The 22,957-nt window shown below is 44.0% G+C and overlaps 1 protein-coding gene across 1 annotated transcript; it reads left to right on the top strand.

Annotated features, from left to right (window-relative positions):
• Window positions 1-1,272: 1,272 nt before the first annotated feature.
• Window positions 1,273-22,957, top strand: LOC100606510 (zinc finger protein 69). Its single transcript, XM_030820769.1, is given in 6 exon segments — window positions 1,273-1,445; window positions 13,547-13,682; window positions 13,889-13,949; window positions 14,637-16,042; window positions 17,419-17,422; window positions 22,106-22,957. Coding segments are annotated over 6 exon segments (2,331 nt in total). The 5' UTR covers window positions 1,273-1,382; the 3' UTR covers window positions 22,767-22,957.

The raw sequence follows: 22,957 nt of genomic DNA, 5'->3' as shown, positions 1-22,957 counted from the left end.
TACCTCACGTTCCCCTCTCCTTCTGTATTTAGAAAAATATGCACAAGCAGCCAATCGGGTCAGCTCAGATTGTGTGGTCGAACCCCAGCCCATGAAGGAGTGACACGGAGATAGGGACTGCGTTAAGGATAAAAACCCCTTGGTGATCTTTGTTCTCTGTGCTCTTGTAATCTTGATTGACACAAGTGGCACCCTTCTGCAGAAGTAAATTGCCTTGCTAAACAAATTAAACTTTTCCCTAAGTGCTAGTTTTGCTTCGTGGGACAAAGAATTTATTCCTAAAGCATTTTATACCCAACAGAGATATTCGTATATATAAAGAAAATGTGGGCTGGGTGCGGTGGCTCACGCCTGTAATCCCAGCACTCTGAGTGGCCGAGGCGGGTAGATCACTTGAGGTCAGGAGTTCGAGACCAGTCTGGTCAACATGGTGAAACCTTGTCTCTACTAAAAATACAAAAAATTAGCTGGGCGCGGTGGCATGTGCCTGTAATCCTAGCTGCTGGGGAGGCTGAGGCAGGAGAATCACTTGAACCCAGGAGGTGGAGGTTGCAGTGCCACTGCACTCCAGCCTGGGGGATAGAGCGAGACTCCGTCTCAAAAAAAAAAAAAAAAAAAAAAAGAAAATGTGTGAAGATCAGGCTAGAGACAGAATTGTTTGGGAGCATTACCTGGATAAAGGGTTCATGAAGTTGACAGTTTATTTAGGTCAAAACTTAAATTAACCCCTGGAGAGAGTTTCCTGCTGGTGAAAATGAAGATCTGGAAGGAGGGAGCATTTTCACACTGTGAGGAGGGGATGGGGGTGTGAGAGCAAGTCTTAGCCATGCCTCATCCCCAGTTGCGGCCCGCTCCAGGACATATGCCTCCTTTCCTGGTGCAGTCGTGCCTGGCCTGGTCTCCGTTCCACTGCTGCTCTGAGGCAGGAAATGGCTCCTGTGGACACTGAGTCTGAAATTCCCTGTACACTCCTGTGACCCCGTGCGGAACGAAGGAGCGGGGACAGTCCCTTGAGTGAGGAAGACGCTAGTGTTCTCCTCTATCAATAGCAAGTTTGGCTGAAATGCAAATATCCAATAACCAGAGCACAGGAAGGAGCTCGCCCTTAGAGAAACTGTGGTTAGAATCCGTCAGTCTGGTTCTGCAGGGCCTGATACCCAGGGTTTCCGCTGTCACTCAGACATGGGGGGCGGGGCCTAGCATTCCATCCAATCAGAGGCACTGGGGCGGGTCCCTGCCCGCTGTTCATCCAGACACATAGGGGGTCGCATTCCTTCCCTCACGTTTGTCCCTGCGCGGGCCGCGGTTGGTATCCGGTCTTTCCAGCCCCGAGACGGACCTGGTTCCTCTACCCAGGCTTCTGTCGCTCTGTCACCTACGGTATGCCCTGCTGTAGTCACAGGAGGTGTAGAGAGGACCCCGGGACATCTGAAAGCCAGGAAATGGTGCGTGTCTGGGGCCGGGTGTAGTGAAACGAGGGAGGGGCTGCCTGGACCGACCGGAACCAACTGTGGCGAGACCCGGGCCTTCCTGCGGGCGACTTTGGGATCTGGGACCGAGTCCTCCTGGAGCTGCTGGGCCCTCGGTCCCCTCGGCTGCTCGGTGTGGCTGGGCCGGCAGCCGGGACACCAGGCGTCCTGTCCCGTTCCTACGTGGCGACTGCGGTTCCAGAGCCCTCTCTGGGCAGCTCCGCGCCCACAGCCACGCGTCTACCCAGATTGTGCGTCTACCCAGATTGTGCGGGGGCCACGGGAGGGTCATGTGGGGGATCCCGACTCTGGTGCGGGGTTCGTGCGTAGGAGGAGCAGCTGTCTGTGGGGCCCCCAGTGTCCGCTTTTTCTCCTGTTAAAAACTAAACTGAGGAACGTTAACAAAGAGTTCATTTGAGCAAAAAGCGATTCACGAATGAGAAACACCCAGTCCTGGCTTGTGGTTTGTCAACGGAAAAAGCCAAACTATGTAAAATAAAGAAGTTTCTTCGGAGCCGAATAGAAGAGACCTTGGCCGAGGGAAAAACAACCCCAAGAAGCCTGGAGTAAGTGGTCCCGAGGCGGCTCAAGACAGTTTGGTTTTATTCATTTTAGAGAGACAGGAATTGCAGGGAAAATCATGAGTTAGTGCCTGGAAGGTGTAAGTTCCTTTGGCAGAAAGGGCAGGACCTGGCCGGGCACGGTGGCTCACGCCTGTAATCCCAGCATTTTGGGAGGCCAAGGCGGGCGGATCACCTGAGGTCGGGAGTTCAAGACCAGCCTGGCCAACATGGTGAAACCCCGCCTCTACTAAAAATATGAAAAAGAAACTAGCAGGGCGTGATGGTGGATGCCTGTAATCCCAGCTACTCGGGAGGCTGAGGCAAGAGAATTAGTTGAACCCAGGAGACGAAGGTTGCAGTGAGCCCACACAGTGCCACTGCACTCCAGCCTCAGCGACAGAGTGAGACTCTGTCTCTAAAAACAAAAACAAAAACAAAAAAACAAACAAAAAAAACCGGTGGGACCTGTGGAAGGGGGATTAGAAGGCACAGGTGGTTGAGGGATTCTGTAGGTGGCAGCTGGTTGAGAGTGTGAATCTTTGTCTAAAGTTTGGAGGAGGTAGGAAGGAATGCTGAAGGAAGGGGGTGTGTTATCTGCTACTTGATTCCATCCCAGTCAAAAAACAGTCCTGTTTCTCTAGATTTTATGAATTCTAAGGTGTGACTTACCCTTGCCTTGCGTGGCCTTAGGTCTTGTTTGTAATTTGGCATCTTATTGCCACAAGGAGTCTGTTTTTCCAGTCTGATGATGTCTGTTTTTACATGAATGTGCGTCAGTTGCTGCATCTAAACTCCTAAAGGGAGAGGGTAAAAGGAGGCCTGTCTCACTTCCCATCCTGTCATACAGAGGCACTCAATTTTCAGGGTCTTTGGGGGTCCCCTTGGCCAAGAGCTGGTCACTTCACTTACCTGGGAAGGTACTGTATTTTTGTTTTTATTTGAAATAGAGTCTTCTTCTGTCACTCAGGCTGGAGTGCAATGGCTCAATCTCGGCTCACTGCAACCTCCACCTTCCGGATTCAAGCGATTCTCCAGCCTCAGCCTCCCGAGTAGCTGGAATTACAGACATGCACCTGAAGGGGGCCTGCCCCTCCACCCCTGTGGGTATTTCTCATCACGTGGAGACGGGAGACTGAGAAAAGAAATAAGACACAGAGACAAAGTATAGGGAAAGAACAGTGGGCCCAGGGGACCGGCGCTCAACATGCGAGGATCTGCACCGGTGCTGGTCTCTGAGTTCCCTCAGTGTTTATTGATCACTATTTTTACTATCTTGGCAAGGGGAGTGTGGCAGGGCAACAGGGTGATGGTGGGGAGAAGGTCAGCAGGGAATCATGTGAGCAAAGGAAGCTGTATCATGAATAAGTTCAAGGAAATGTACTGTGCCTGGATGTGCAGGTAGGCCAGATTTATGTTTCACTTTACACAAATATCTCAGTGTAGCAAAGAGTAACAGAGCAGTATTGCTGCCAGCATATCTCGCCTCCCACAGGGCGGTTTTCTCCTATCTCAGAATAGAATGAATGGTCGGCTTTACACCGAGACATTCCATTCCCAGGAATGAGCAGGAGACAGAAGCCTTCCTCTTATCTAACTGCAAAGAGGCCTCCCTCTTTCACTACTCCTTCTCAGCACAGACCCTTTACAGGTGTCGGGCTGGGGGATACAAGGTCTTTCCTTTCCCACAAGGCCAGATCTCAGGCTGTCTCAGTGAGAGAAAACCTTGGACAATACCCAGGCTTTTTTGGGCAGAGGTCCCTGCGGCTTTCCGCAGTGCGTTGTGCCCCTGGTTAACAGAGAATGGAGAATGGCGATGACTTTTACCAGGCATACTGCCTGCAAACATATTGTTAACAAGGCACATCCTGCACAGCCCTAAATCCATTAAACCTTGATTCAATACAGCACAGGTTTCTGTGAGCACAGAGTTGGGGCTAAAGTTACAGATTAACAGCATCTCAAAGAAGAACAATTTTTCTTAGTACATACCAAAATGGAGTTTCGTATGTCTTCCTTTTCTACAAAGACACAGCAACAATCTGATCTCTCTTTCTTTTCCCCACATGCACCAACACGCCCACCTAATTTTTGTGTTTTTAGTAGAGATGCGGTTTCACCATGTTAGCCAGGCTGTTCTCGAACTCCTGACCTCAAGTGACCCACCCGCCTCGGCCTCCCAAAGTGCTGATTACAGGTATGAGCCACCTCGCCAGGCCAGAAGGTATATTTTTATTTTTAGTTTACAGGTTGAAGGCTCGGCTTTTTTAAGGTACATGAGGAGACAAACCAGATAAATGCTTGATTGGTTGCAGAGATGCAGTCACCTTATTTGGACTCGCCAACCTGAAATAATTCAAAGGTTCAGATTTCAGTTTGAAGGGTTTATTCAAGCAGAAAGATAGCAATGGCCCATTCAGGAAAAAAACAGACTCCAGAGAAATAGACTCAGTACTCTAAAATTGGAAGTTAAGTTCTTGCTTATATTACCAGGAAAAGAGGTCCTGATCAGACCCCAAGAGAGTTCTTGGATCTCACACAGGAAGGAATTCAAGACGAGTCACAAAGTGCAGTGAGAAGGGAGTTTGTTGGAAGCCACTCTGGGCCAGCATGATGGCTTAGATCTGTTTTCCAAGCACATTGGGAGGCCGAGGCAGGAGGATCACTTCTAGTCAGCAGTTCGAGACCAGCCTGGGCAACATAGGGAAACCCCCATCTTTTCCAAAAATAACAAAAATTAGCCGGGTGTGGTGGCCTGCACCTGTAGTCTCATGTACTCGGGAGGCAAGAGTTCAAGACCCAGCTGGCCAACGCAGTGAGACCCTGTCTCTATTTTAAAAAAAAAAAAAAAGAAAAGAAAGGGAGGGAGGGAAGGAAGGAGGAAGGAAGGAAGAAAAAAAAGAAAGGAAGGAAGGAAGGAAAGAAGGAAGGGAGTGATTCTCTGTTACAGAGTACAGCATCCTCATAAAGCAAGTGGAGGAACGTACTAAGTTTTTCTTATGTAGGAGTCTTGTCTATGTAAAGACTAAACTGTGCTTATCTGCATGTAGGCTGACAGCGTCACAAAATTTATTACTCTGTTGATTTAAAGAAAACTATCCTTTACATTTTAGTGCCCAAGTGCATTGAAACATAACTGTAATTATCTTGAAAGCACATATTGTTATGGGTACTGGGACATCGGGACGTTCTGTTGTTGTGGGAGTGTAAGGATACTTGCAGGTATCTTCAGGCTGTTTTCTTCATGGGAAACATTTTATGATCATGGGTTGTCACTGGCAAGGAGTGTTTCTTGTTAGTGTCAAGATGGAGCTGAACTTAAATTGGTGTTACTCTGGCTACCCTAGGCACCTGCTTCCCTAACACTTGTATAGGGAAACAGCAAATAAATATAATAGAATTGCATTTTCTGTAGAAGCCTGATGTATGAGGTACAATAATTTAATTTTATTTTTTTCTTTGAGCTAATGTCTTGCTCTGTGGCCCAAGCTGGAGCAGTGGTGCGATCATGGCTTGCTGCAGCCTTGACCTCCCTGGCTCAAGCACCTCAGCCTTCCAAGTAGCTGAGACTACAGTCGCCCACCAGCACGTCTGGCTGATTTTTTTTTTTTTTTTTTTTTACGGAGGTGGCATCTTGATATGTTGCCTAGGCTGGTCTCTAGCTCCTGGCCTCAAACAGTCCTGCTTCCTTGGCCTCCAAAAGTGCTGCGATCACAGACGTTAGCCAGTGCACCTGGCTAACAACTTAATTCGTTAGGGTTTGCTTTTTTCCCCCAGCGCTTGTTTTCTTTTCTTTCTAGCTGGTTTTTATTTCCTTTTTAATTTAAAAGAGTGAATTTAACATTCCAGCTGAAGACAATGTGATAACCATGAAGTCTTTGTGTGAGAAAGTAAAGAGGGAAGTTAGTCTACTACAGAGATCAGTAGTGAAGAGGGGCCCAGTGGGATGGCTCACACCTGTAACCCCAGCACTTTCGGAGGCTGAGGCAAGTGGATGGCTTGATCACAGGAGTTCAAGACCAGCCTGGGCAACACAGTGAGATGCCATCTCAATTGTGAAAAATCATATTAAATAAATAAATAAAAAGTGGAAGGGAAGGGTCTTTCCTGTTTCCCTTCAGTCATTTACAACATTTTACAAAACACTGTGGGTAAGAAAGAAGGCGAATCTGTAATCAGGGAAAGGAGAGTTCCAGCTGGCTATGTGAAAGCTGTGTGTCATGTGACTCAACCCCATGATTGCATTGCTTCAAGATAGAGATCCACCAGCTTAAATATTTGAATTACTTTGTTGTTTTTGTTTGTTTGTTTGTTTTGAGACAAGGTCTCACTCTGTGGCCCAGGTTGGAGTGCAGTGGTACCATCTCAGTTCACTGCAGGCTTTGCCTCCTGGGTTCAAGTAATTCTCCTGCTTCAGCCTCCCAAGTAGCTGGGATTACATGCATGTGCCACCATACTTGGCTAATTTTTGTTATTTTTAGTAAACACGGGGTTTTACCACGTTGGCCAGGCTGGTCTTGAACTCCTGTCCTCAAGTGGTCCACCCACCTTGGCCTCCAAAAGTGGTGGGATTACAGGTATAAGCCAGCTTGCCTGGCCTGACTTAGTAGAAATTTTCTAGTTATGTAATCAGAGGTTAATTGGTGGATTCTGCCTGATTAAGCATAAATTTCGTTTGCCTATAAATTAGTAATTTTGAAGAGTTGTATTTAAATTTGATTTCAGGGTCTTTAAGTAGGACCTTCGGACACTGCATACAGTTCGGTCTCATTGTTTTTTATTTAAATTTTTCCACAATCTCCAGGGAGACTGTTTTCCCCTGGCATTTTCCAAATATATGGGATGCAGGGCCTCAAATCTTCCACCCTCATACCACAGCCTAACTCTTCAAGGGCTTGCAGTGAAATCTGTTTCTGAACATTTCACATGAGAGGAAAGCAGAGAATAACCACTAGACATTTTCCCGAAAAAAACCTTTCTGCCTCTCCTCCTTTTATCTTTCCTAGACGCAGACACCTTATCAGGATGTCTTTGGGATGAGGTTCCTTTCTAGAAACTGTACAGGGTGATGTGTCTTCAGTACACCCTCCTATCTTTCCTGGTTTTGGGTTTTAGAACTGCCTGGGGCTGACTCAAGATCCCCACAACTGCCATGTCTCCTGGAGGGTCTAGTGGGTATCAGTGCCTAGGGGAGTGGGGCCTCCCGAGGGAGCAGCTGAATGACTAATGGTGGAGGAGATGCTGGTATGCTCTTCATCTACATAACCAATTCTTGGGGTGCTCAGCTTCTCTTTTCCAACTCTAGTTTCCATTAATTGGAGACACATAGACAGTCAGCCAATCGGATGTTTCTATTGAGGAAAAAGAGAAATGATTCCTGTCCTCTGGATTGTCTCAACTGTGAAGGGAGAAATATCCCAAAAGACAAGGAAAAGCCACTCCAACATAGCGGAGCAATAGCCTACAAAGCAAGATATATATGCGGGTACACAGGGGACACAATGCAGTGTTGGTGGGAAATAGTCATTGAGTGCTTCTCCTTTCCTTTCATGTGAAATGTTCAGAGAATCACCACCAGACACTCCCGTGTGAAAATGTGTATGCTTCTCCTCCTTTCATCTATCCTAAAAACAGAGATTTTTTTTTTTTTTTTTTTTGAGACAGAGTCTTGCCCAGTCGCCCAGGCTGGAGTGCAGTGGCGCGATCTCAGCTCACTGCAAGCTCCACCTCCCGGGTTCATGCCATTCTCCTGTCTCAGCCTCTGAGTAGCTGGGACTACAGGCGCGTTTTAGTAGAGACGGGGTTTCACCATGTTAGCCAGGAAGGTCTCAATCTTCTGACCTCGTGATCCACCCGCCTTGGCCTCCCAAAGTGCTGGGATTACAGGCGTGAGATACCGCGCCCAGCATAAAAAAAGAGATCTTATCAGGTTGTCTTTTGGTTGAGGCTCCCCTTTGGAAACTTCAAAGGGTATTGTGTCTTCAGAACACTCCCCTATATTTTCTTGGTCCTGGGTGGCAGAATTGGGGTGACCTAGTATGCCCACAGCTGCCATGTCTCTTGGAGGGTCTAGTGAGTATCAGCCCCTGAGTCACTCCTCCCAGGCAACAGAGTGAGGGAGGAGAATGGGAACTCCCAAGAGAGCAGCTGAATGCCTTATGGTGGGTGGAAGGAGACTCCTAGTATACGCTGCATCTAGATAGCCAACCCCTTGAGGTGCTCAGCTTTTCTTTCCCAGTCCCAGTTTTCATAAGTTGGAGACACACGGCTGGTCAGCCAGTTAGATGGTGCTATTGAGGGAAAGGAGAAATGATTCCTATTCTCTGGATTGTGTCAACTGTGAAGGGAGAGAAAACCCCAAAAGACAAGGAAAGCCCACCCCAATGGGGTGGACCAGTAGCCTGCAAGTCAGAATATGAAATTGAGGTTCTCAGGGGGGCGTAGTGCAGTGTTGGTGGAAGGTAGTCATTGAGCGCTTCGGTGAGCAGGATGCGGGTGGAGAGATGTCTTGTGTGATAGGGTGACCTGTGCTGACACATGAGCCAGACATCACTGTGTTCCAGCCAGCATTGCCCCTCTGTGGGCTTGTCCCTTGTAAAGAATTGTTCATAGATTGCAGCTTGAGTGTTTCACATTAACTTTACATTGCATTTTTCACTAGAGCCAGATCCAAGAATGATTGCGTAGGTCAGTGAGACACAGAAGAGGCAACTCAAAAAAGCCCGTGACATACAGTGCATGGCTCACAATCCCAGGAGATGAGGGCAGCACAGCTGCAGAGCAACACAGAGTTGGGGGAACATCTAGGATGCACATTCAACCAGCAGGTGGGGGGCAAGACAGAGAGGGACCTGTGGGCCAAAGCGTTTCTCAGGGTCCAGGGAATTGACCAAGGAGGTGTCTCTCGGGGAGTTGTTTCTGGTGGGTTTAGAGCAAGCAGGCACTAGTTCTGTGAAGTCGCACTGTGGTTAAGAGGTGGTTTGTGCCATCCATGTGGGGTGTAAGGGTTAGTGGAACAAGTCAAATTGGTTATATGTAGCTGTCCCACAGGGAGGTGGTCACCAGAATGCAGTTGTGCAGTTGTGTAACAAATATATGTGAGTTGACCACATGGAGGAAATGGGAGGAGGTGGAGAACTAGAACTCTGTTGAGTTTGAATACAGTTTTTTTCCGTTATGAGAAAGTTAAATCCATAAAGAAAATGCATGCTAAGGTAACATATAAGAACTCACCATAACAGGCAACTCTAGAATTAATTAAATTATTGTATATGGAGATGATGGGTAGTAAACTGATTATTCTCCTGTAGATAACCATTTGTCCCGGCTTTTTCTTTTTTTCTTTTTTTTTTTTTTTGAGACAGAGTCTTGCTCTTTCGCCCAGGCTGGAGTGCAGTGGCGCAATCTTGGCTCACTGCAAGCTCCGCCTCCCGGGTTCGCGCCATTCTCCTGCCTCAGCCTCTCCGAGTAGCTGGGACTACAGGCGCCCGCCACCACGCCTGGCTAATTTTTTGTATTTTTTAGTAGAGACGGGGTTTCACCGTGGTCTCGATCTCCTGACCTTGTGATCCGCCTGCCTCGGCCTCCCCAAGTGCTGGGATTACAAGCGTGAGCCACCGCGCCCGGCCTGTCCTGGCTTTTTCTGTTAAGTGTTCACCACTTATATCATTGGCTGGCAATACCTGGTTTGTCATAGTTTCACATTACCTTAAACAGATGCCCAGAATGGGCATGGTGGCTCACACCTGTAATCCCAGCACTTTGGGAGGCTGAGGCGGGCAGAACACCCAAGGTTAGGAGTTCAAGATCACCCTGACCAATATGGTGAAACCCCGTCTCTACTAAAAGTACAAAATTAGCCAAGCATGGTGGCGCATGGCTGTAATCCCAGCTACTCGGGAGGCTGAAACAGGAGAATCACAAGAACCTGGGAGGTGGAGGTTGCAGTGAGCCGAGATCACACCATTGCTCTCCAGCCTGGGCAACAAGAGCGAAACTCCGTTAAACAAAAAAAAAAAGATGCCCTGGTTTCACAATTTGCTGTTTTCTATTGGTCTATCTTTCCATCTCTCTGATAATACCATTTTCTCTTAATTAGTACAGCGTTCAAAGCTGTGGTGTTTAGTGGGTATATTGCCTGTCTATCTTAGTCATCTTGGGCTGCTGTATCAAATTACCATAGACTAGATGACTTAAGGAATAAACATTTATTTCTGACAGTTCTTGAGGTTGTGAAGTCCATGTTCAGGGAGTTGGCAGATCTAGTGTCTGGCAAGGGCCCGCTTCCCCGTTTGCAGATGGTCATCTTCTTGTGTTTCTTCACGTGACAGAAAAGAGAGGAAGCCGGCTCTCCTGTGTCTTCTTATAAGAGCACTAATCTTATTTAGAAAGGATGGACTCTTATGCTGTCATGTAATCCTAATTACTTCCCAAAGATGTCAACTTCTAATACTATATTGGGGGGTAGCTTATTAATGTGTGATTTTTTTGGAGTGATGCAAATATTCACACCATAACACTCCCAACCATATTCTATAGAGCATCTTGGCTATTCTTAGTCATTGTCTTGTATTTCAGTTTTTAGAAGTAGTTTTTTCTTAATATTAGTGAAAAAAAAAACTGCCTTGTAAATTTCATGGACTAAAATATAACTGTAGTCACATTTCAGAAAGGTTACATCATAGTACTAGTTAATCTCCTTTTAAGGACATATGACATTTTCCCATTTATTTCATTTTATATTGATGTTTTTCAGTGTAGACGTTTTGCATAATAATCATTTTATATCCTTCCTGAGACTTTTTTGGACTTCAAGAAAATTAGTTTTAATAGAAATTAGTGGCTGGGCATGGTGGCTCATGCCTGTAATCCCCATATTTGGGAGGCCGAGGTGGGCAGATCACCTGAGGTCAGGAGTTCAAGACCAGCCTCACAAACACGGAGAAACCCTGTCTCTACTAAAAACACAAAATTAGCCAGGCCTGGTGGCACATGCCTGTAATCCCAGCTACTTGGGAGCCTGAGGCAGGAGAATCACTTGAACCCGGGAGGCCAAGGTTGCAGTGAGCCAAGATCATGCCATTGCACTCCAGCCTGGGCAACAATAGTGAAACTCCGTCTCAAAAAAAATAAAAATAAAAAAAAAGATTATTCCAGCGTTGGCAACATGGCAAACTTTGCCTGTACAAAAAATTACCTCGGCATTGTGATGTGTGCCTGTAGTCCCAGCTACTCAGGAGGCTGAGGTAGAAGGATCTGTTGAGCCTAAGAGTTCGAGGCAGCAGTGAGCTATGATTGCACAACTACACTCCAGCCTGGGCAACAGAGTGAGACCCTGTTTGAAAAAAAAAGAAACGGGCGGGGCGTGGTGGCTCACGTCTCTAATCCCGGCACTCTAGGAGGCCAAGGCGGGCGGATCACAAGGTCAGGAGATCTAGACCATCCTGGCTAACATGGTGAATCCCCACCTCTACTAAAAATATAAAAAATTAGCCAGGTGTGGTGGCGGGCGCCTGTAGTCCCAGCTACTCAGCAGGCTGAGGCAGGAGAATGGCGTGAACCTGGGAGGTGGAGGTTGCAGTGAGCTGAGATCGCACCACTGCACTCCAGCCTGGGTGACAGAGTGAGACTCCATCTCAAAAAAAAAAAAAAGGAAAAAAGAAAAAAAATAGTTTCAATAGAGTATGCTGTCTTTTAAAAATTACATTCAGCAGATTGTTGCTGATAATTAAAATTCACTGATAGTTATTTCTGTATAAAGTGTACATTCTAGAATCTTACTAAAAATATTACATATGCACAAAATACATAAAAGAATTGTACAATTAATCCAAATAATGATGGAGCCAGTATTGGGAATAAGATAACTGCCTTACTTTTCCTTATACTTTCTCAACCTGGGTGTGCATCCTCATCAGTATGTTTTATTTTTGCATGTTTTTTATGCAAATGATAACAAATATGTGATATTTTATATCGGATTTTATTTTAACTCAGTTATGAACCTTATATGGAATGATAGTTAATTCACTTTCTTATTTAATGGATTTTATTATTTAGAACAGTGGTTGTTTCCCCAAAACATTGAGCAGATAATCCAGAGAGTTCCAGCATTTTTCTTCCAGGCTCATAGTTCCCCCCTGGCTTTTTTTTTTTTTTTTTTTTTTTTTTTTGAGACAGAATCTTGCTCTGTTGCCCAGGCTGGAGTGCAGTGGCATGGTCTCGGCTCACCGCAACCTCCGCCTCCTGGATTCAAGCAATTCTTGTGCCTCAGCCTCCTGAGTAGCTGGGAATACAGGTGCACACCACCACACCCAACTAATTTTTGTATTTTTAGTAGAGAGAGGGTTTCGCCATATTGACCAGGCTGGTCTCGAACTCCTGACCTTGTGATTCTCCCACCTCAGCCTCCCAAAGTGCTGGAATTACAGGCATGAGCCACCGTGCCCAGCATCTATCTAGCCACATTCTGACAGGATAACTGCAAAATGAATGATTCCTGGGCATCATAATGGATGTTTCTTTCTACCTAGGTGATTCCCCTCCTCTCTGCTTATATCTAGCGTGCCTGTTTCGGGTGGTCCCTGGGGGTGTGAGATTTCCCAGGGGCTCCCCCTCCTGCTCTTTGCTAGCTATCTGCTTCCTCTGACAGTATCATCAAAGATTACACTTTGGGAACAGGCATTTTCAAGGATACACAGCTTCAGGACTGCTAATGTTAACTTTTTTCTGCATATGAATTCATAGGACTCTATTATGACAGGTGCTACAGACCCACAGTCCAAAGAGACATTAGGGACAGCGCAGGTAACTCACTTTTCTCCCTGGGTTCAGTGAATACACACATTTTCTTATCCTGCTGTTGCTTTACCCCTTGTTCAGTTCTAGCATCACAACTGCTTTATGAACTAGCCAGGTGTGGTGGCACATGCCTGTGGTCTCAACTACTCAGGAGGCTGAGGCATGAGAATCGCATGAACCCAGGAGTAAGAGGTTGTAGTGAGCCAAGATGGTGCCACTACACTCCAGCCTGGGTAACAGAACGAGATGCTGTCTTAAAAAAAAAACAACTGCTGGCCAGGTATGGTGGCTCATGCCTGTAATCCCAGAACTTTGGGAGGCTGAGGTAGGCGGATCACCTGAGGTTGGCAGCCTGACCAACATGGATAAACCCTGTCTCTACTAAAAATACAAACTTAGCCAGATATGGTGGCACATGCCTGTAATCTTAGCTACTCAGGAGGCTGAGGAAGAAGAAGTGCTAGAACCCCGGCAGTGAGCCGAGATCACACACCATTGCACTCCAGCCTGAACAACAAGAGTGAAAATCTGTCTCAAAAAAACAAAATTGCTTAAATTGCTTTATGAAAGAAAGTAAGTATACACAGGGAGAAAGGGATCTGATGACCAAAGCAGGGAATAAGTGTTTGGAGTCCACGGCATCCTGAGAACTTCTTGGGAATAGAGTCTAGGCCCCCAGTGCTGTCACTCTCACCCATCCTCCTCTACACATGTGAGATGTTTCAGGACTCAGTGGCTTTTAAGGATGTGGCTGTGAACTTCACCCAGGAGGAGTGGGCTTTGCTGGATATTTCCCAGAGGAAACTCTACAGGGAAGTGATGCTGGAAACTTTCGGGAACCTGGCCTCTATAGGTAAGGATGACAATATTCCTTCCCTCAGTCCATTAGTGAACCAGTGTTTCTAGCTCATGAGTGCTGTTGAGTGATTTAGAACATAGATAGGAAATACTTTGATGAATAGATGAGGTATGGCTGCAGTAAATCATGGGCATAGAATCTAATAATTTTTTCACAATTTTATAATGCCTCAGGACTATTTTTCTGTGTCTGTATTTTAGGAAAAAGTTGGAAAGACCAGAACATTGAATATGAGTACCAAAACCCCAGGAGAAACTTCAGGTAATTTGTACTTACAAGACAAAGCAGTGTCTCTATAGACAATCTTAGAATATGACAATATATTAAAAATAAGTAAAACAAAGAACTAAGTCCAGGATCAAATTCATTTATTTTTAGAATATTTGATCAAAAAACATATATGTAAATGTGACCTAGGCTGTGGGCTCAATCCCATAATCCCAATCCTTTGAGAAGTGGACATAGGAGGATAGCATGAGGCCAGCAGTTCAAGAACAGCCTGGGCAACATAACGAGACCACAGATCAACAACAGCAAAAAATTAGCTGGGCATTGTGGTCTGTAGTCCCAGCTACTTAGGAGGCTGAGGCAGGAGGATCACTTGAGCCAGTAAAGGCTGCAGTAAGCTATGATGATATCACTGCACTCCAGTGTGGGCAACAGGACAAGACCCCAAAACAAAAGAAAAATGACACAGAGTATTTAGTATTTGTAAAATAGTTTTCATGGGAAGAGTTTTAAGAAGCCCCATATAAACATTTTTTAAAATAATAGTTATGGCTGGGTCACCTTGTAGAATATGTTGTCCAGTCACCTTCAAACAATTCAGACAGGGCAGAAAGCCTACACTTTGATGGAGAGTGTTAAAAATGCAAGTGCAGTACTTGTTGATTAATATTAAATTACTTATAAACAAACCCTTCATAATGTGCTTCTCATTTTTGACAGGCGTCTCATAGAAAAGAAAGTCAATGAAATTAAAGAAGACAGTCATTGTGGAGAAACTTTTACCCCAGTTCCAGATGATAGGCTGAACTTCCAGGAGAAGAAAGCTTCTCCTGAAGTAAAATCATGTGAAAGCTTTGTGTATGGAGAAGTTGGCCTAGGTAACTCATCTTTTAATATGAAAATCAGAGGTGACACTGGACACAAGGCATATGAATATCAGGAATATGGACCAAAGCCATGTAAGTGTCAACAACCTAAAAAAGCCTTCAGATATTGCCCCTCCTTTAGAACACAACAAAGGGATCACACTGGAGAGAAACCCAATGCTTGTAAAGAATGTGGAAAAACCTTTATTTCCCATTCAAGCATTCAAAGACACATGGTAATGCACAGTGGGGATGGACCTTATAAATGCAAGTTTTGTGGGAAAGCTTTCCATTGTTTCAGTTTATATCTTATTCATGAAAGAACTCATACTGGAGAGAAACCATATGAATGTAAACAATGTGGTAAATCCTTTAGTTATTCTGCTACCCTTCGAATACATGAAAGAACTCACACTGGAGAAAAGCCTTATGAGTGTCAGGAATATGGGAAAGCATTTCATAGTCCCAGATGCTATCGTAGACATGAAAGGATTCACATGGGAGAGAAGGCTTATCAATGTAAGGAATGTGGAAAAGCATTCACATGTCCCCAGTATGTTCATATACATGAAAGGACCCACTCTGGGAAAAAACCCTATGAATGTACGCAGTGTGGGAAAGCATTATCCTGTCTTACAAGTTTTCAAACACACATAAGAATGCACTCTGGAGAAAGACCTTATGAATGTAAGATATGTGGAAAAGGCTTTTGTTCTGCCAATTCATTTCAAAGACATGAAAAAACTCACAGTGGAGAGAAACCCTATAAATGCAAGCAATGTGGTAAAGCCTTCATTCATTCCACTTCCCTTCGATATCATGAAAGGACTCACACTGGAGAGAAACCCTATGAGTGTAAGCAATGTGGGAAAGCCTTCAGATCTTCCTCGCACCTTCAATTGCATGGTAGGACTCACACTGGAGAGAAACCCTATGAATGTAAGGAATGTGGGAAAGCCTTCAGATCTATGAAGAACCTTCAAAGTCATGAAAGGACACAAACACACATAAGAATACACTCTGGAGAAAGACCTTATAAATGTAAGCTGTGTGGGAAAGGCTTTTATTGTCCCAAATCATTGCAAAGACATGAAAAAACTCACACTGGAGAGAAACTCTATGAATGCAAGCAATGTGGTGAAGCCTTCAGTAGTTCCAGTTCCTTTCGATATCATGAAAGGACTCACACTGGAGAGAAACCCTATAAATGCAAGCAATGTGGGAAAGCCTTCAGAGCTGCCTCAATCCTTCGAATGCATGGTAGGACTCACCCTGAAGATAAACCCTATGAGTGTAAGCAATGAGGGAAAGCCTTCAGATCTCCCTCACACCTTTGAATGCATGGTAGGACACACAATGGAGAGATACCCTATGAATGTAAAGAATGTGGGAAACCCTTCGGATCTGCCCAGAACCTTCGAATTCAGTAAAGGACACAAGCACACATAAGAATGCACTCTGGATAGCTGAACAAAAGGCAGCAGAAACTTCTGCAGACTTAAATGTCCCTGTCTGACAGCTTTGAAGAGAGTAGCAGTCCTCCCAGCATGGAGTTTGAGATCTGAGAATGGACAGTCTGCCTCCTCAAGTGGGTCCCTGACCTCCAAGTAGCCTAACTGGGAGGCACTTCCCAGTAGGGGCCAACTGACACCTCATACGGCCGTGTGCCCCTCTGTGACAAAGCTTCCAGAGGAAGGATCAGGCAGCAACATTTGCCGTTCTGCAATATTTGCTGTTCTGCAGCCTCCACTGGTGATACCCAGGCAAACAGGGTCCAGAGTGGACCTCAAGCAAACTCCAACAGACCTCAGCTGAGGGTCCTGACTGTTAGAAGGAAAACTAGCAAACAGAAAGGACATCCACACCAAAACCCATCTGTACATCACCATCATCAAAGACCAAAAGTAGATAAAACCACAAAGATGGGGAGAAACCAGAGCAGAAAGGCTGAAAATTCTAAACATCAGAGCGCCTCTTCTCCTCCAAAGGAACACAGCTCCTTGCCAGCAATGGAACAAAGCTGGATGGAGAATGACTTTGACGAGTTGAGAGAAGAAGGCTTCAGATGATCTTTAATAAGAAACTTCTCCAAGCTAAAGGAGGATGTTCGAACCCATCACAAAGAAGCTAAAAACCTTGTAAAAAGATTAGACAAAATGGCTAACTAGAATAAACAGTGTAGAGAAGACCTTAAGTGACCCGATGGAGCTGAAAACCATGGCACGAGAACTGCATGACGCATGCACATGCTTCAGTAGCCGATTTGATCAAGTGGAAGAAAGGGTATCAGTAATTGAAGATCAAATGAATGAAATGAAGTGAGAAGAGAAGTTTAGAGAAAAAAGAGTAAAAAGAAATGAAAAAGCCTCCAAAAAATATGGGACTATGTGAAAGGACCAAATCTGTGTCTGATTGGTGTACCTGAAAGTGACAGGGATGGAACCAAGTTGGGAAACACTCTTCAGGATATTATCCAGGAGAACTTCCCCAACCTAGCAAGGCAGACCAACATTCAAATTCAGGAAATACAGAGAACGCCACAAAGATACTCCTCGAGAAGAGCAACTCCAAGACACATAATTGTCAGATTCACCAAAGTTGAAATGAAGGAAAAAATGTTAAGGGCAGCCAGAGAGAAAGGTTGGGTTACCCACAAAGGGAAGCCCATCAGACTAAGAGCGGATCTCTCGGCAGAAACTCTACAAGCCAGAAGAGAGTGGGGGCCAATATTCAACATTCTTTTTTTTTTTTTTTTTTTGAGACAGAGTCTCGCTCTGTCGCCCAGTCTGGAGTGCAGTGGCACAATCTCGGCTCACTGCAAGCTCCGCCTCCCAGGTTCATGCCATTCTCCTGCCTCAGCCTCTCCAAGTAGCTGGGACTACAGGCGCCCACCACGACGCCCAGCTAATTTTTTGTATTTTTAGTAGAGACGGGGTTTCACTGTGGTCTCGATCTCCTGACCTCGTGATTCGCCCGCCTCGGCCTCCCAAAGTGCTGGGATTACAAGCTTGAGCCACCATGCCTGGCCTATTCGACATTCTTAAAGTAAAGAATTTTCAACCCAGAATTTCATATCCAGCCATACTAAGCTTCATAAGTGAAGGAGAAATAAAATCCTTTACAGATTCAAATGCTGAGAGATTTTGTCACTACCAGGCCTGCCTTACAAGAGCTCCTGAAGGAAGCACTAAACATGGAAAGGAACAACTGGTACCAGCCACTGCAAAAACATGCCAAATTGTAAAGACCATTGAGGCTAGGAAGAAACTGCATCAACTAACAAGCAAAATAACCAGTTAACATCATAATGACAGGATCAAATTCACACATAACAATATTAACCTTCAATATAAATGGGCTAAATGCTCCGGTTAAAAGACACAGACTGGCAAATTGGATAAAGAATCAAGACCCCTTAGTGTGCTGTATTCAGGAGACCCATCTCACGTGCAGAGACATACATAGGCTCAAAATAAAGGGATGGAGGAAGATCTACCAAGCAAATGGAAAACAAACAAAAAAAGCAGGGGTTGCAATCCTAGTCTCTGATAAAACAGACTTTAAACCAACAAAGATCAAAAGAGACAAGGCCATTACATAATGGTAAAGGGATCAATTCAACAAGAAGAGCTAACTATCCTAAATATTTATGCACCCAATACAGGAGCACTGAGATTCATAAAGCAAGTCCTTAGAGACCTACAAAGAGACTTAGACTCCCACACAATAATAATGGGAGAATTTAACACCCCACTGTCAACATTAGACAGATCAACGAGACAGAAAGTTAACAAGGATATACAGGAATTGAACTCAGCTCTGCACCAAGAGGACCTAATAGACATCTACAGAACTCTCCACCCCAAATCGACAGAATATACATTCTTCTCAGCACCACATCACACTTATTCCAAAATTGACCACATAGTCGGAAGTAAAGCACTCCTCAGCAAATGTAAAAGAACAGAAATTATAACAAACTGTCTCTCAGACCACAGAGCAATCAAACTAGAACTCAGGATTAAGAAACTCACTCTAAACCACTCAAATACATGGAAACTGAACAACCTGCTCCTGAATGACTACTGGGTACATAACGAAATGAAGGCAGAAATAAAGATGTTCTTTGAAACCAATGAGAACAAAGACCCAACATACCAGAATCTCTGGGACACATTTAAAGCAGTTTGTAGAGGGAAATTTATAGCACTAAATGCCCACAAGAGAAAGCAGGAAAGATCTAAAATTGACACCCTAACATCACAATTAAAAGAACTAGAGAAGCAAGAGCAAACACATTCAAAAGCTAGCAGAAGGCAAGAAAGAACTAAGATCAGAGCAGAACTGAAGAAGAGAGACACAAAAAACCCTTAAAAATTCAGTGAATCCAGGAGCTGTTTTTTTGAAAAGATCAACAAAATTGATAGACCACCAGCAAGACTAATAAAGAAGAAAAGAGAGAAGAATCAAATAGATGCAATAAAAAATGATAAAGGGGATATCACCACCAATCCCACAGAAATACAAACTACCATCAGAGAATACTATAAACACCTCTATGGAAATAAACTAGAAAATCTAGAAGAAATGGATAAATTCCTGGACACATACACCCTCCCAAGACTAAACCAGGAAGAAGTTGAATCCCTGAATAGACCAATAACAGGCTCTGAAATGGAGGCAATAATTAATAGCCTACCAACCAAAAAAAGTCAAGGGCCAGATGGATTCACAGCTGAATTCTATCAGAGGTACAAAGAGGAGCTGGTACCATTCCTTCTGAAACTATTCCAATCAATAGAAAAAGAGGGAATCCTCCCTAACTCATTTTATGAGGCCAGCATCATCCTGATACCAAAGCCTGGCAGAGACACACCAAAAAGAATTTTAGACCAATATACCTGATGAACATTGATGCAAAAATCCTCAATAAAATACTGGCAAACCAAATCCAGCAGCATATCAAAAAGCTTATCCACCAGGATCAAGTTGGCTTCATCCCTGGGATGCAAGGCTGGTTCGACATACGCAAATCAATAAACGTAATCCATCATATAAACAGAACCAAAGACAAAAACCACAAGATTATCTGAATAGATGCAGAAAAGGCCTTTGACAAAATTCAACAGCCTTTATGCTAAAAATTCTCAATAAACTGGGTATTGATGGGATATATCTCAAAATAATAAGAGCTATTTATGACAAACCTACAGTCAATATCATACTGAATGGGCAAAAACTGGAAGCATTCCCTTTGAAAACTGGCACAAGACAGGGATGCCCTCTCACCACTCCTATTCAACATAGTGTTGGAAGTTCTCGCCAGGGCAATCAGGAAGGACAAAGAAATAAAGGGTATTCAAGTAGAAAAAGAGGAAGTCAAATTATCCCTGTTTGCAGATGACATGATTGTATATTTAGAAAACCCCATCATCTCAGCCCAAAATCTCCTTAAGCTGATAAGCAACTTCAGCAAAGTCTCAGGATACAAAATCAATGTGCAAAAATCACACACATTCCTATACACCAATAACAGACAAACAGGCAAATCATGAGTGAACTCCCATTCACAACTACTTCAAAGAGAATAAAATACCTAGGAATCCAACTTACGAGGGATGTGAAGGACCTCGTCAAAGAGAACTACAAACCACTGCTCAGTGAAATCAAAGAGGACACAAACAAATGGAAGAATATTCCATGCTCGTGGATAGGAAGAATCAGTATCATCAAAATGGCCATACTGCCCAAGGTAATTTGTAGATTCAATGCCACCCCCATCAAGCTACTGATGACTTTCTTCATAGAATTGGAAAAAACTACTTTAAAGTTCATATGGAACCAAAAAAGAGCCCTCATTGCCAAGACAATCCTAAGCCAAAAGAACAAAGCTGAAGGCATCAGGCTACCTGACTTCAAACTATACTACAAGGCTACAGTAACCAAAACAGCATGGTACTGGTACCAAACAGAGATATAGACCAATGGAACAGAACAGAACCCTCAGAAATAATACCACACATCTACAACCATCTGATCTTTGACAAACCTGATAAAAACAAGAAATGGGGAAAGGATTCCCTATTTAATAAATGGTGCAGGGAAAACTGGCTAGTCATATGTAGAAAGCTGAAACTGGATCCCTTCGTTACACCTTATACAAAAATTAAATTGCAGATGGATTAAAGACTTAAATGTTAGACCTAAAACCATAAAAACCCTAGAAGAAAACCTAGGCAGTAACGTTTCAGGACATAGGTATGGGCAAGGACTTCATGACTAGAACACCAAAAGCAATGGCAACAAAAGCCAAAACTGACAAATGGGATCTACTTAAACTAAAGAGCTTCTGCACAGCAAAAGAAACTACCATCAGAGTGAACAGGCAACCTACAGAATGGGAGAAAATTTTTACAATCTACCCATCTGACAAAGGGCTAATATCCAGAGTCTACAAAGGGCTAATATCCAGAATCTACAAAGAACTTAAACAAATTTACAAGAAAAATTCAAACAACACCATCAAAAAGTGGGCAAAGTATATGAACAGACACTTCTCAAAAGAAGACATTTATGCAGCCAACAGACACATGAAAAAATGCTCATCATCACTGGTCATCAGAGAAATGCAAATCAAAACCACAATGAGATACCATCTCACACCAGTTAGAATGGCCATCATTAAAAAGTCAGGAAACAACAGGTGCTGGAGAGGATGTGGAGAAATAGGAACACTTTTACACTGTTGGTGGGACTATAAACTAGTTCAACCATTGTAGAAGACAGTGTAGCGATTCCTCAAGAATCTAGACCTAGAAATACCGTTTGACCCAGCCATCCCATTACTGGGTATATACCCAAAGGATTATAAATCATGCTGCTATAAAGACATATGCACACATAAGTTTATTATGGCACTATTCACAATAGCAAAGACTAGGAACCAACCCAAATGTCCATCAATGATAGACTGGATTAAGAAAATGTGGCACATATACACCATGGAATACTATGCAGCCATACAAAAGGATGAGTTCATGTCCTTTGTAGGGACATGGATGAAGCTGGAAACCATCATTCTGAGCAAACCATCACAAGGACAGAAAACCAAACACCGCATATTCTCACTCATAGGAGAGAATTGAACAATGAGAACACTTGGACACAGGGAGGGAAACATCACACACCATAATGTGGGAGAGGCTTTTATTCTGCCAAGTCATTTCAAATACATGAAAAATCTTACACTGGAGAGAAACCCTATGAGTGTAAGCAATGTGGTAAAGCCTTTGTTTCTTTCACTTCGTTTTAATATCATGAAAGGACTCAGACTGGAGAGAAACCCTATGAGTGTAAACAATGCGGAGAAGCCTTCAGATCTACCTCACACCTTCGAAAACGTGGTAGGACTCACACTGGAGAGAAACCCTATGAGTGTAAGCAATGTGGAAAAGCCTTCAGATCTACCTCACACCTTCGAAAGCATGGTAGGACTCACACTGGAGAGAAACCCTATGAATGTAAGAAATGTGGAAAAGCGTTCCATAATTTCTCTTCTTTGCAAATACATGAAAGGATGCACAGAGGAGAGAAGCCCTGTGAATGTAAGCATTGTGGGAAAGCATTTATATCTGCCAAGATCCTTTGAATACATGCAAGAACACACAATGGAGGGAAACCCTATGAATGTAAAGAATGCAGAAAAGCATTCAGCTTGCCTACTTCCTTTCATAGACATGAAAAGACTCACACTGGAAGGAAACCCTATGAAGGCAAACAATGTGGCAAAGCTTTCACTTCTTCCAGTTCTTTTCAATATCATGAAAGAACACACACTAGGGAGAAACCCTATCAATGTAAGCAATGTGTGAAAGCCTTTATTTCTTCCACTTCTTTTCAATATCATGAAAGGACTCACATGGGAGAGAAACTCTATGAGTGTATGCCATGTGGGAAAGCCTTCATTTATTCTAGTTGCCTTTGATATCATGAAAGGACTCACACTGGAGAGAAGCCCTATGAATGTAAGCAATGTGGGAAAGCCTTCAGATCAGCCTCACACCTTCAAATATATGGAAGGACTCACACTGGAGAGAAACCCTATGACTGTAAGTAGTGTGGGAAAGCATTCAGACCTGACAAGATTCTTTGAATACAGATAATGAATGTAAACAA

Source organism: Nomascus leucogenys, chromosome 10, assembly GCF_006542625.1.
Source record: "Nomascus leucogenys isolate Asia chromosome 10, Asia_NLE_v1, whole genome shotgun sequence".
Lineage (NCBI taxonomy): Eukaryota > Metazoa > Chordata > Mammalia > Primates > Hylobatidae > Nomascus > Nomascus leucogenys.
Note: the sequence above shows the minus strand (reverse complement) of the source record. Positions and strands in the feature narration are given on the sequence as shown.